We start from the raw sequence: 12,900 nt of genomic DNA, 5'->3' as shown, positions 1-12,900 counted from the left end.
AGTTTTTAAATTTACTTTGAGGGAAAGAGGACCCATAAGTAGGTAGGTACTATAAAGATTAATTTATTTAAGGATAATTTATTGTATGTAGCTACTTACGATGATAATTTACGAGTATAGTATGTGAAGTGGTCATTGTAGAATGACGTTTTATTAAACTTTTTAATAGTAGGAGTTACATATTATGAACTTGTAAATTTTATGGCGGTGGTAAGAAAAGTAGGTACCTATATGCAAGCGTAAAAGCGTAGCGTGGGACGCCCCTAATGCTTGGGACCTTACCTTAGGTGCATTTGCCAAACGACAATAGGACTTGGATAGAAAAGTTTATTTTATTCTAACACAGATTTTAGTATAGTTTTCGTTCAGAAACTGCTGACAGGCGATGACTGGACGCCATTTTGTGACGTCACGGGCGAGAGTGTTAAATAAAGTTGTGGACGTTAACACTTCCTTTAAAAACTGATACAAAGTGGAATAATAATAATAATATTTATTTGCACACCATGAAACATATCTTAAAATTAACTTAAATAACATTATTGCACAAATGGTGGTCTTATCGCTAAGAGCGATCTCTTCAAAAAAATAATTTAACACATAAATGACATACAATAATAAATACATAAATAAATAATATAATAAATAATATAATATATAAATAAATATACTCGCTCTGACAATACAAAAAAATAGTTACCTACTTGTTCTTCAAGATGACTTTTTATGGTGATGGCGCTTGCCTTATATTCAAAGGGAACGAACGAACGAAGATTATTTTCACAGTGAACGTCCCAAACGCAGGTGCATGTTAAACTACAGCTAAACAATAGTAAAAAATTCACGTGACCAACAAAATGTATACGAAGATGCTATTTTTTTCGCGATTTTCTTAATTTTGTTGAACAAAAGTTGTCCAGAATAAAATTAGGGCTGATTTTTCAATAGTCATATAAATGTTATCTAAGGAATAAAGTTGTTGCTGTCACTGTCTAATACAAAAGTTCAGTCGCGACAGCATCAGAATTATTCCTCAGATAACTTTTACCTATTGGAAAATCAGCCCTTAATGTCGAAACGATAACTTTTGAAGCAGGGGATAGATAGACAGGAGTGAAGCTATGCTGCGATGACGTGAAAGAAATCTGTTCCCACGAGTACTATGCTAATTGGTGGACATCAAACAAATCTATAGCATCGTAGTATAGTACAGCTCTGGCAGAAAGGCACCTTCTTCTTCTTCAGGTGCCATCTACTATCGTAGGTCGGCTATCATTATGGCCACTTGGGCCCGGGAAGTCGCAGCTCGGAATAGCTCTATGGTGGACATATTGAACCATTCGGCGAGGTTCTGTAGCCAGTGGGTTCTTCTACTGCCAGGTCTTCTTTTGCCCTGCATTTTCCCTTGCAGTATGAGAAAGTAACCAGACAACCTTTGTATGGATGGGCTTAAAAATACAGGGATATGGGTAAGTGTCAAGAGAATTTGAGAAGTGGAGACGATTAATAAGAAATCTTATTTTAATACGTGGGACGCCCTCCGGCGTATATAGATCATCTATGCTATTAAATATTTCATGTATACGGTGGTTACTCTTGTATTTAGGAAGGATGAGACGATGTGATCCTATTTAATTTAATTCTGAAGAGGATGTTACACTCGTTTTCATAGTCCTGTACCTATGTGACTTTGATTATATTTTTACGTATTTTCTTCAAATACAAGTAATTTATCCTATACATGGATGGAAATTGGAAATTGAGACCAAGTTAGATTGACTGTAGCTATTCCTATTAAATAGTACCTATAGTTTCTCACAGATAAACCTGAAGATAGATTGGTGTATAAATAATAACCAAGCCATTACGTTCAATCCATCGACCCGAACCGGCTCTGGCTCAATAACTCATATCCTTGCCTCCCCGGAAGAAAAAAACACGAACATTACGCAAAACCAGATTCCGAGACGGCACACCCAAATTATACCCGTCCCACTCACACTCAAACACACTCGAGAGTTGAAAAGAGATAGAAGTATATGCGGAGCGTGCGTCGGTAATATATTCGCTCCGCCTACGGGCGTTTTAGTAGGCCGCCTTACCGGTTGGCCGAGACAATGTAGAAAAAAAATATAACCAGCCAGTGTGCCGGGACAAAAAGGTCGCATCCAGGCATTATTCGAGTGTGGCTGTAAGGAGCGGTATCCTTGCCGGCGTCGCGGTTTGAAAAAAAGTGAAAATCATAGTGCCGCCAAAAAGTTTGCTAGGTCATGTCTAGTCTGCATTTTTAAGTGGCCAGTCATTGTTCGGAGAAAAAAAGTTGACATTTTCACTACGCGGTGACAGTGTTTTTTTTTTCAAATTGTCGCGACTAATTTTTAAGTGTTGAGTGCAATTAAATCGCGGTTGTGTGGTGTTTTTTTGGGAAGGAGACCTAAGAATTTTTCAGGTTGGCCAAAGTTTATTTCTAGTTTTATTAAGAATTAATTTGATAAAATACAATTGATATATGTAATAGGGGGCGGGCCTATTGCCATTGGGCACATCCAAGACCCGAGAACAAATATCTGTGTTTAAACAAATATCAGCCCCAGCCGGGAATCGAACCCGGGACCTTCGGCTCAGTAGTCAGGGTCACTAACCACTACGCCATTCGGTCGTCTATTATCTACAATTGACTAAATTGCATTATTTCTAGTTATATTTTTAACCTTAATGCAATTTTTTTAAACCTGCATTTAAACTTAAACTCAAGTTTTCATGACTTTAACCTAATTTTATAACTAACAAATAATAATATATAAAGAGGACTATCCAATATCCATACAAACAAAAACATGGTTTTGTAAGAACGGAAATGGATCCCTAATAATAAGTTTAAGGCATTTTTAATGGATTATATTCTTATTCAAATCTTTGCTATTAAATACAGACAGTATAACATAATAATATCCTCACAATTGTAATCCCCGAAGGGCTAGTCTGAGGTGACTCGCAAGCGAGCCACCTTCGACGACCGAATGGCGTAGTGGTTAGTGACCTGACTACTGAGCCGATGGTCCCGGGTTCGATTCCCGGCTGGGGCAGATATTTGATTAAACACAGATATTTGTACTCGGGTCTTGGGTGTTGATATTTATATTTAGTATCTATCTATCTATGTATTTGTGTAGATATATCAGCTGTCCGACACCCATAACACAGGTTCTGCCTAGCTTGGGGTCGGATGGCCGTGTGTGAGATGTCCCCACATATTTATATAAAAAAAAATTATAAATAAAACAAATAAAAAACCTGTTTTTCGCTGGACATTTGTTCTAACATGATAGGTCGCGAGTTGGCACTTAGGGTACCTGCCTACTATTCTAGAATCTAGATGTGCAGGTTTCCTCACGATTTTTTCCTTTACCTTAAGAGTACGGAGATGTACAATAAAATTTTACTTAGGGCCTGTTTCACAATGTATGGATAATGGCTACTTGTCGGATAAAAGTAATGCTGTCACTGTCTAAAACATAACTACAGAGAGTGACAGCATGTCTTTTATCCCACAGGTAGCCATTATCCAGACATTGTGAAACAGGCCCTTAAATTCGTTATTTGTGAATAATTCATTAATAGGTATATGACAGGATTCGAACCCACGGCCTCACGAATGTAAGCCGAGACCTTATCCGTTACGCCACCACGGCTCGTTATACTCGTAAATAGTCTTTAATCATTCGGTATCTTATTTTTACATTGTCATTAATCTTTCGTTAATATCAGATAATGATAAAGAGTGCGTGACAAAATTGAGCCAAATTCGTAGAATTTATTTATCTTAACCTTAGCCATGATGATATTGGTTTTCTTTTATTAGGGCCTTAGATTAACGATACACGAGCGTATAATATACCTAGTTGATTAGAAATATTTCCGACAGCATTTATGTCCATTCAAAAAGCACAAATTCTAATTTTAAATGCCGACAAATCTTTAAAATCTCTGTTTAAAGTTTCATTCTATGAGCGTTTCCGTAAATCTCATTTCTTGCTGTCAAAATTTATAGCTTATTTTAAATGTCCTAAAAAGCGAAACCCGGCTAGTATTGCAATGTTAAAAATAAATAATATTAGGTAAATTGGCCGCCTTTTCACTACATTACAATACAATAATAAACAAAACATTTTATTTGCACCAAGAACAAAAATATAAAATACAACAGTAGGTACAAAGAGGCGGCCTTGTTGCTTATATCAATATCTACCAGACACATCCCCTCCCTGCGTAAAGAAAGTCACTATGAAACCCCTCCGCCGCTGCCATACAAAAGAATTCAACGCACGCGCCTTAAAGAAAGTTCTGACTTTCTTTTCTTCTATAGCGATTCTTTCTATGCGACTATGTATGTTTTAGCTATAGAGGTGTATGGCAGGGTAATATAATATGCTTTATGTATGTACCTGTTCGTATTAATACTTAACCATAAATATTATTTATATAACTTTGCCTGCCCGCTGGACTGACGGCCTTAGGCGGGTAGCCGGTAGTGGTTGGATGAGGAATCCCGAGGACCGAGTGTTGTGGCGCTCCTTGGGAGAGGCCTATGTCCAGCAGTGGATGATTATCGATCAACAAAATTGATTTTAAATACTAATGTTTTATTTGATGACGATGATATTAAATTATAGTTATTTTAGTATATTTTGTATTATTAGTATGTATTAGGTATATTATAATATAATGTAGGAATATATTTATATATGTAGGTATATAATATGTATAGTTATTATGTATAAGTAAGTATATCTCTGTGTTTCGTTTTAAGTAGATAAACTTCTCTCCTCTCAGCCTATCGCACTACCAACCACTTTCTTGACATCACCAAAGGTTAACTGGTAGAGAATGCTACTAGCATTAAGTTCGCCTTTGTACAATGTTTTTTTATGTGCAATAAAGAATTTATAATAATAATAATTATTGGCTGATGATGAATTTTACCTTTATATGACTTACAGGGTGTCTTACGGTGATCCTTCATGACCCCTTCACCTACCTACCTTTAATATACCTTCCGCAACTATATAATTAAATATCATACCTTGTATTTGAAAACAATTTTTATACCTGGATTAAAGCACAAAAGCTAGGTATAATACGTACATGCTGCAAATAAAATCATATTTTTTTTACCACTGCATAACAAAATATTGTCAATCGTCTTACAATAGTGTGATCGATCAAAAATTCCCTATGAAATGTCAAAATATTATAATTTATCATGTCTACCGGAAAGTAATCCTCTTGGGAGTCCTAGGAGTAACTCCGATACGCATTTCTAACAATAAGCAGTTTGAAATGGAACCGTAAAGGAGTCGTAGCGTGGGACACCCTCCGCTTCGGGCGGGACCCGTCAAATATCATTTATATTTATATATTTATTTGATACATAATTGCACAAATATGAAATATAAGTGTACAAAAGGTGGACTTAATGCTAAGAGCATTTTCTACCAGCCAACCTACAGGAGGTACAGAAAAACTAGTAGAAAGGTGCAACAAAAAAAAAGTAGTTACTAAATTGAAAAAGCAAAAACAAAATAAAGTCACTTGATAATTAACTTAATAGATATACATAATATACTATAAATTCAATAAATATATATATATATATATACGAATACCAATTATTTATAAGATAGGTGCTCGGTACCCAGCAGTGGTAGTGGACCAGCTTGGCGGGAAAATGGTCCAAGCTTAGGAAGGCAGTTTAGACTTTGGCGATATGCACGAAGGTTCCATTCGAGAGAGCCAGGTGCAGGTACTTACACCCCCACAGAGAATAGAATAGAATAGGTGCTTTGTAGTTGATTTACTTTACTTCAAGTAGCGTTAGAAACAACCTTTCCAAAGTAAAAAAATTGGTCAGTAAATAACAATTGCTGCAAGTTTCAGCAGGATAGATAGATAAACCATTTATTTGTTCCACTTAAACATAACATATACAACAAATGAAGTCAAGTCAAATGTTTTTATTAATCGTAGGTAGGTATAAATATAAAATTTTCTTATGAACGTAAATTTTTACAAACTACTCTCCGTTCGGATAAGGGGCTCTTTCTGTCTAATGATATAGGTAAAGTTAAATGAAGAGGCGAAATGTGTGTGTTGAAGCAGACCAAAAGGGAAGCGACTCAGCGCATATGTTTGCCCTTAAGAACAAACCACTGATTTTCAGTTACCTCCCTTATATAGGTACGATACGTTCAGTAGTTTGATGACATAAGGATTTTATAAATTTAGATTTGAAACGTTATAGGAATAGAAGTCGAAAAACACTAGCAAAATTTACATCCGTGATTTAATTAGTTCAAAAGCCAAGATTATTTTTAAATGGAAAATATTTATTGAAAAGAGTACATTTTAAATGACATTTAAGTGACGAGCACGTCCGTTCGATATTTTTTCTTCTTAAAAATGCATCAACACTAACGAATGCGGCCAGCGCTCGAGTCTTTTCAAATGCGAGATCTCGAGAGTGTGGGTTGAAGCGTTCTTATTTTGAACTTTTAGTTTCTTTTTTCAAAAGTCGAAATGTCGTCGTTGATGCACAATGGCGCTGAGTCGTTCGATTCTGAATTTAAATCGAGACGTCGTTTTTAATGGGCTTAACCCACAGAATAACACTCGAAGTTAAACAGATTATTTTGAATGTTTAGCGCCTGTTTCACTGTTTCGCCTGTAACTGTGTCTGTCTGTCTGTCTGTCTGTTACTCTTTCACGCCAAAAGTACTGAACGGATTTGAATGAAATTTGGTATAGGTACATATGGTCTAGACCCTGAGAAAGAACATAGGCTACCTTTTATCCCGGAATTCCCACGGGAAAACTTTTTAAGGCGTAGCGAAGCTCGCGGGAACGGCTAGTGTTAAAATAAAGTGCCGACGGTAAAATGCTTGCCAAATCTCCTTGCCTTTGACTATGAAAGAAAGTTGGAAATACGTTTATTCAGTGCCGCTTTTAAGACAATTCACATGTTTATTTGAAGATTCAGTTTAATAATGTTATGTCAGCATGACTTTTAACCCACAGATAACCTTTACGGTAAGCGTTCAACTTTCGGCATCGTACGGAAAGGATGCATCGCATTCAGTATTCTTTGTATTGAAATTCACACAAGTACAGCATACATTTATGAAAATCCGTTTGATACGATACGTACTATTCCGATAGGTGAACGCTTACCTATATGTAGACCTGTGAAACATAGGGTAGGAGCTAAGTGTATTTTCGCTCATTGCAATTTCTGGAAAAATTTTGGCCGCTTTCTGTAAAATCTCTTTGCATTGCTGCTAATGATAGTAAATGTGTTTAATGAAAACATTATCCGACATGTAACTAATACATCGTTAAATACCGGCTTTCAAAATTATTTAGGATCTGTTTCGTTTTCATGACTCTTCTCTTAAGATACAGTAGCCATACTACACTTCAGGGTTTAGGTTCTGGCTTTGAGCTATAGGTTTTGCTGTAGCTCTCAGAAAGGTTCTAAAACGTGGGCCCTCTTTTGCACTCAGGAGGATAATATATAAGGTTATTGAGCCTTCTAAGACTTACGAGTAGATTTACAAAGGTTCTAGAACCTTTTTAAAACCTTTCTAAAACCAAAAATGTTACTTGGGATACCAACATTCACACTCGGCTGATTTTAACAAGAAAAGCAAAGCCTTATCTGCCGCTATTAATACCCCAATATGTCATACGACAAGCCGAAAGCCATCAATTCGAATATACAAGAAACAATTGATCCAATCTACACTCATTAAAGACCGTATAGCGGCCATCTTGGATCGAAATTACGGCGGGTCCGAACGGCATTCCAAATTTAAATTGACCCGACCGCCATCATTGTCTATGCCGTCTCCGTCATCCCAGTGAGAGCGAAAGAGAAGGAACGACCGAATTGGTCCTGTCTCGAAAAGAGGTTGGAACGTTGTAACATATTTTTTTGTAAGTCTGCGGTTTTGGAGTGTACCACCTTTGTGGTCGCCGCCGCTTTGGGGAAGACCGAGATTTTGGTTAAATTATTGATTGTACGGATAGATAGGTGTGTTGCAATCTAATGGTTTTGATTATCGGATTACCAAAAGCGGTGCTGTGTTTAAAAAAAATAATAATAATTCAAATCGAACTGTCTGCTTTGTTAGAATGTTCTGAGCCAATTGGCTTATGATTTTCTCGCACTGAAAAAAATAATGGAATGTCTTCAGATTAGAAAAATACTTAAGCGTCTTTGTGACTCTTCACTTGATGATATGTTCTACAAGTAGGTTGGTATATACAGGGTGATTCTTTAGTAGCTGCATATCCGGAAGTATGTTACAGAGCTCTTCATTCTGAACAACTTTTGTTATAATGACCATGGGATATTCCCGAAAAAAATGTACCCATACTTAGTGTCACGTATCAGACAGAATCATCATGTATACCCAGGCTGGCAATCGAACCAGCGGCCACCATTACGAACAATACCTGCTGCCGATAGCTAGAATAGAATAGAGTATCATTTTATTCAACATAAATATTATTTTTTATGGATTGTCAAGATTATGCACAAATCTCCCAGTACTTATAGTTATTTTAAAAGACTCAAGTAAAAATTTAAATTCTACTGACTGTATCTATGATTCTAACTGATATTATAAATGCGAAAGTAACTGTGTATGCCTGTCTGTCTATTACTCTTTCACGCCAAAACTACTGAACGGATTTGAATGAATACAGATAGTCTAGACTAGAACCTGAGAAAGAACATAGGCTACTTTTTATCGCGGTATTCCCACGGGAAACCTTTTTAAGGCAAAGCGAAGCTCGCGGGAATAGCTAGTAAGTAATATAGAAAGACAGTCCGATACTTAAACCTTAAGAAAAATGGCTTCAGCGCTTTTGTAAATTTTCTAGTTTAAAAACAAGTTTACTAGTACCCAATACACCTGCCGACCGCTAAATACATTTGTAGTAACGCTAGAGCGTAACGAAACAGAAACAATCGGATAACAGCTTAAGTGCCAATTTCTCCATAGTTGGTTATCTAACCGACCAGGGATTGGTTATCAATTACGCATCATCTCCATATAAAATTCTTGACAGAGGTGTCAAAAGTCAACCACTTATACCTGGTTATGCTCTAACCGACTATAGAGAAATTGGCACAAAGAAAAATGGTTCAGCGCTTTTGTAAATTGTCTAGTTTAAAAACAAGTTTATTAGTAGTCAATACACCTGCCGACCAAACGTAACGAAACAGTAACAATCGGATAACAATATGGCGGCGTCACTTTCAGCACTATTCGACCGTGACAGAGTCAAGAGTCACTGTCAAGGTGATCGCAGATCGCAGAGCTATCGATCGATCGGTCGCTCGATCAGTTGGTCGATCGGTTGTTTATTTTAATAAGTATGCCCTTTGCATGTAAAGAAGCGCGTATCGTATACTGAAGTAAACAAACTTACGATGTATGCACTGAAAAATAAAGTTGTCTGAAACCGCTCTAAACTGAAAAAGATCTTTCTTATAAATTTTAAGACATGTAGGTATGTAGGTAAAACGTAAAAAACTTAGATTCAATATTGATACCTTAACTGAGAAATATTTTTATTTATCTATGTAAGTATGCATAAAACAAACAAAATCTAAAAGCAATGAACTTTTACATAGAATTCTACCAGAAACTGATATACCTACTTACTGACTTCTAATTTAAATACATACATACCGGTCAAAATCATAACCCTCCTTTTCGCTTCGCTGTAGTCGGGTAAAAAGGAGTAAAAAAGGATCTAAAATTAAATTGGAACGATCAAAATGCAACGTTCTGATTGGTCAGCCGTGAAGGGCATCCCAAAATGGCTGCCAAATGAGGTATTTTCAGTGGCCAATTAATTTGTATTTTTTAAAACACCGGATACTACCGCGAAATCAATTATTAACAGTTTTTTTGCGTGCCAATCCTTTATTTGGTTGGTGGCAAAAGGGAAATGATTAGGTAGTTTTTTTTAAGTTGTTTTGTTAGTTATGTGTTGGTTTTCCTTGTTTTGGTTTGGTGTAAGACGTAGGTTAATATATTTTTTTTGGCGGGAAATATCCGAATCGCATAATTGTAAAATAGGATGTAAGTAAGTAATAAAATAAATATACCTATGTATGATAAACTTATCTAGCACCTAATCACAAAATCATATTGACAATCAACATATTTTACGTGGAATAAAATTATATTCTAAACTTTAAAGTAACAATTTGTTGAAGCTTGAAATACGAATGTATCTTACAAAAATAAAATTACTTCACTGCTTTAACCCTTAAAACTGCCGTTAGTAATGTCAAAAAAACTGTCACAGTCGTGGTCAACCAGACGACAGACGAAAGAAAAAAAAACAAAAAGAGGATTACTGTCTGGTTAGCTTAAATCCTCCTTTGTTTGCAACCTCAATTGTTGAGTTGTGCTACTGAAATAATGCTGTGTTTTTTTTTTCATTTCTAAGACGGTAAGTGTTAATGCGTTTTGACAGTTCTAATTTGTCTGTCCGATTAAGCTCTTAGCAACGTGAGTTTAAGTTATGATGGGTCTTGTGTGTGTTAATATTGTTACCAATGTTTAATGTGTGATTATTGAGTTTATGTTATACAAAATTATCACAACTGTAAGTACCAACTATTTTTTTTAATTTATAACATGTCATTTATATCTATTTTATATTACTGGCGTAATCTCGGAAAATTTAGATTGAATTAAAAATCAGTTAATGTATTATATTTTTATGTTACTATATTTACGTACCTATTAGAAAAGTATTTAAAAAGCTAGATTTACTTACCGTAAATTTCGAATAGATCAAATCTTACACACACAAAAAATATACCTCTACCATACCTGACTTTAAAAGCACCGATAATCTTCTTAGATAAAGAAGGGGTCTTAAAGGCCCAACAATAGGTGTCAACCAAAGCCAATTACAGACACTAGCAATAATGGGTTAAAGTTGTTAAGTACTTTTGTAGCTTTTAAGGTTTTATTATCAACATTCGGATTTGAAGCATCTGTATTTTGATTCAACGTTAATTTATTCCATTGTATGCTAACACTTATAAACAAACATATTAAACTACCTAATCTTGTCAGTATTTTGAATATTAAAGGTTCCACTGAGAAAAACACCAAATTACTCTTTAACGGAAAAGGCTAGCTTAAAGATGGCGTTTGCAACATTGTTGAATACTTTTAACAGAGCATTAGGATATTAAGAACAAAATACGGTAATATTTGGTACAAATTTTTAATTAGATGTTTTAAAAAATTGCTTTCGTTTGGTTTCGGCATTTTTTGAGTGGAACTATTTCATTGCCCGTGGTTGTATCATGCATTTTAGTCAAGATTGTATCTTGACATCTAGTTACTTAAAAAAAAAACAATTTTTGCGAAGAAACCGACAAAGTGTGTCTGTAAATTAATTTTCGAATGCTTGTAAATCACCACCTTTTACAAAAATGACGATTTATTTGCATCTTACCGTAACCCGACTGACCATAACGGGTAGCGATTTTTTGTCAACCCTTCTGTGAGACGTCACGACACTTTGAAAGGGTTGAAAAAAAATACGGTTGCGGGGTCTTTTTGACCGCAAAGTGCAGTGAAAGGGTTATTGTTAATGTTGGTTTTGCGAAACTTTTGGTGTCTTTGTTAATTATTATGATTTATTAGCATTTTTGGCACGCAGTCGGCAGGCTGGTGTCAAAGAAATATTTTTTTTTCTTCTTAAAGTAAAATTTACGAAGTTTTAGAATGTAAATGGTTGCAGTTTCTGTTATTATCCTGGCTAAAATAAGTTTTAAAATCAAAATCAAAATAAATTTATTTGTCAAAAGCATAGTAAGTACATTTAAAATACAGGATCTTATTTATAGTGAAGGTTCAAGCTGTGCTTTACCCAAGGGGCGTACAAAAATTCGAGAGTTCACACACCATGCATAAAAAAAAGAAAAGAAAATTAATAACAATCTAAAGCAGTGTAGCTATAATTTACAATATAAATGTCACGAGATATAATCAATAGCCGTCAATAAAAATATAATGTCATAATTCATAAGTTATATTCATACAATATGTCATAAAAATAAAATTACAATTATTATTTATTGATAAATCAATCAAACCTTTAAAATGTTTGGTCTGAGAGAAAGTCTTGAATATTATAATGACATTTATCTATAAGGAAATTCTTTAGCCTTGTGTAAATGAGATTGAGATTCTTTAATCATAACTTCTTTTTGAAAAAATAAGGCTTACTTCACCACTTTTGCAACACCATAATATTATAAACGGGAAAGTTTGTAAATATAGATGGATGGATGAATGTTTATTTTTCACAAGAATACTGGCTGGAAATGAAATTTGGTATGTTTTATGTAGGTACCTAAACTGAGAACCTATATGTTATGTTATGCCTATGTGTTAGGGCTACTATTTATCCTGGGATTCGTAAGGCTTCTAAGCCTCTCGGGAAAAGCAAGTTATAATCCTTAGCGTATTGATAGCACCCTCCTTCTTTGACTTACCTCACCTTACTATCAAATCCTCCGTCCCCTTCTAACACCACCGTCTCTCTCCCGCAGGCGAGTACATTCTGCAAGGAGACCTCCCCGGGGACCTGACCAGCTCCAGCTCCAGGTTCCAGCTGCTGGAGGAGGCGCTGCAGCTGGTGGAGCTCGGCGACGACAAGGATGACGAGGTCAGTGGCCGGCAGAGGTGGCCCACTCAGCATTGTGCTATGGCATCGAGCTATAGCATAAATAGTTATAGTGATAGAGCTTGGAATAGATAGACAGGGCAGCCAGTCGCAGCTACAAAAAACCTGTCT

The 12,900-nt window shown here is 35.6% G+C and overlaps 1 protein-coding gene across 8 annotated transcripts in view; it reads left to right on the top strand.

The window, feature by feature from the left end:
• The window catches only part of LOC105398597 (segmentation protein cap'n'collar), a 90,663-nt gene that overhangs the window by 39,044 nt on the left and 38,719 nt on the right, over positions 1-12,900 (top strand). For all 8 annotated transcript variants that reach the window (XM_048624227.1, XM_048624228.1, XM_048624223.1 and 5 more), the window contains one exon: positions 12,656-12,771. In XM_048624227.1, coding sequence (XP_048480184.1) covers positions 12,656-12,771 — 116 coding nt within the window. The remainder of the gene's footprint in view (positions 1-12,655; positions 12,772-12,900) is intronic.

The sequence above is a fragment of the Plutella xylostella genome, chromosome 11 (assembly GCF_932276165.1).
Source record: "Plutella xylostella chromosome 11, ilPluXylo3.1, whole genome shotgun sequence".
NCBI classification, from domain to species: Eukaryota; Metazoa; Arthropoda; class Insecta; order Lepidoptera; family Plutellidae; genus Plutella; species Plutella xylostella.
This window is presented reverse-complemented; position numbering and strand designations above follow the sequence as displayed.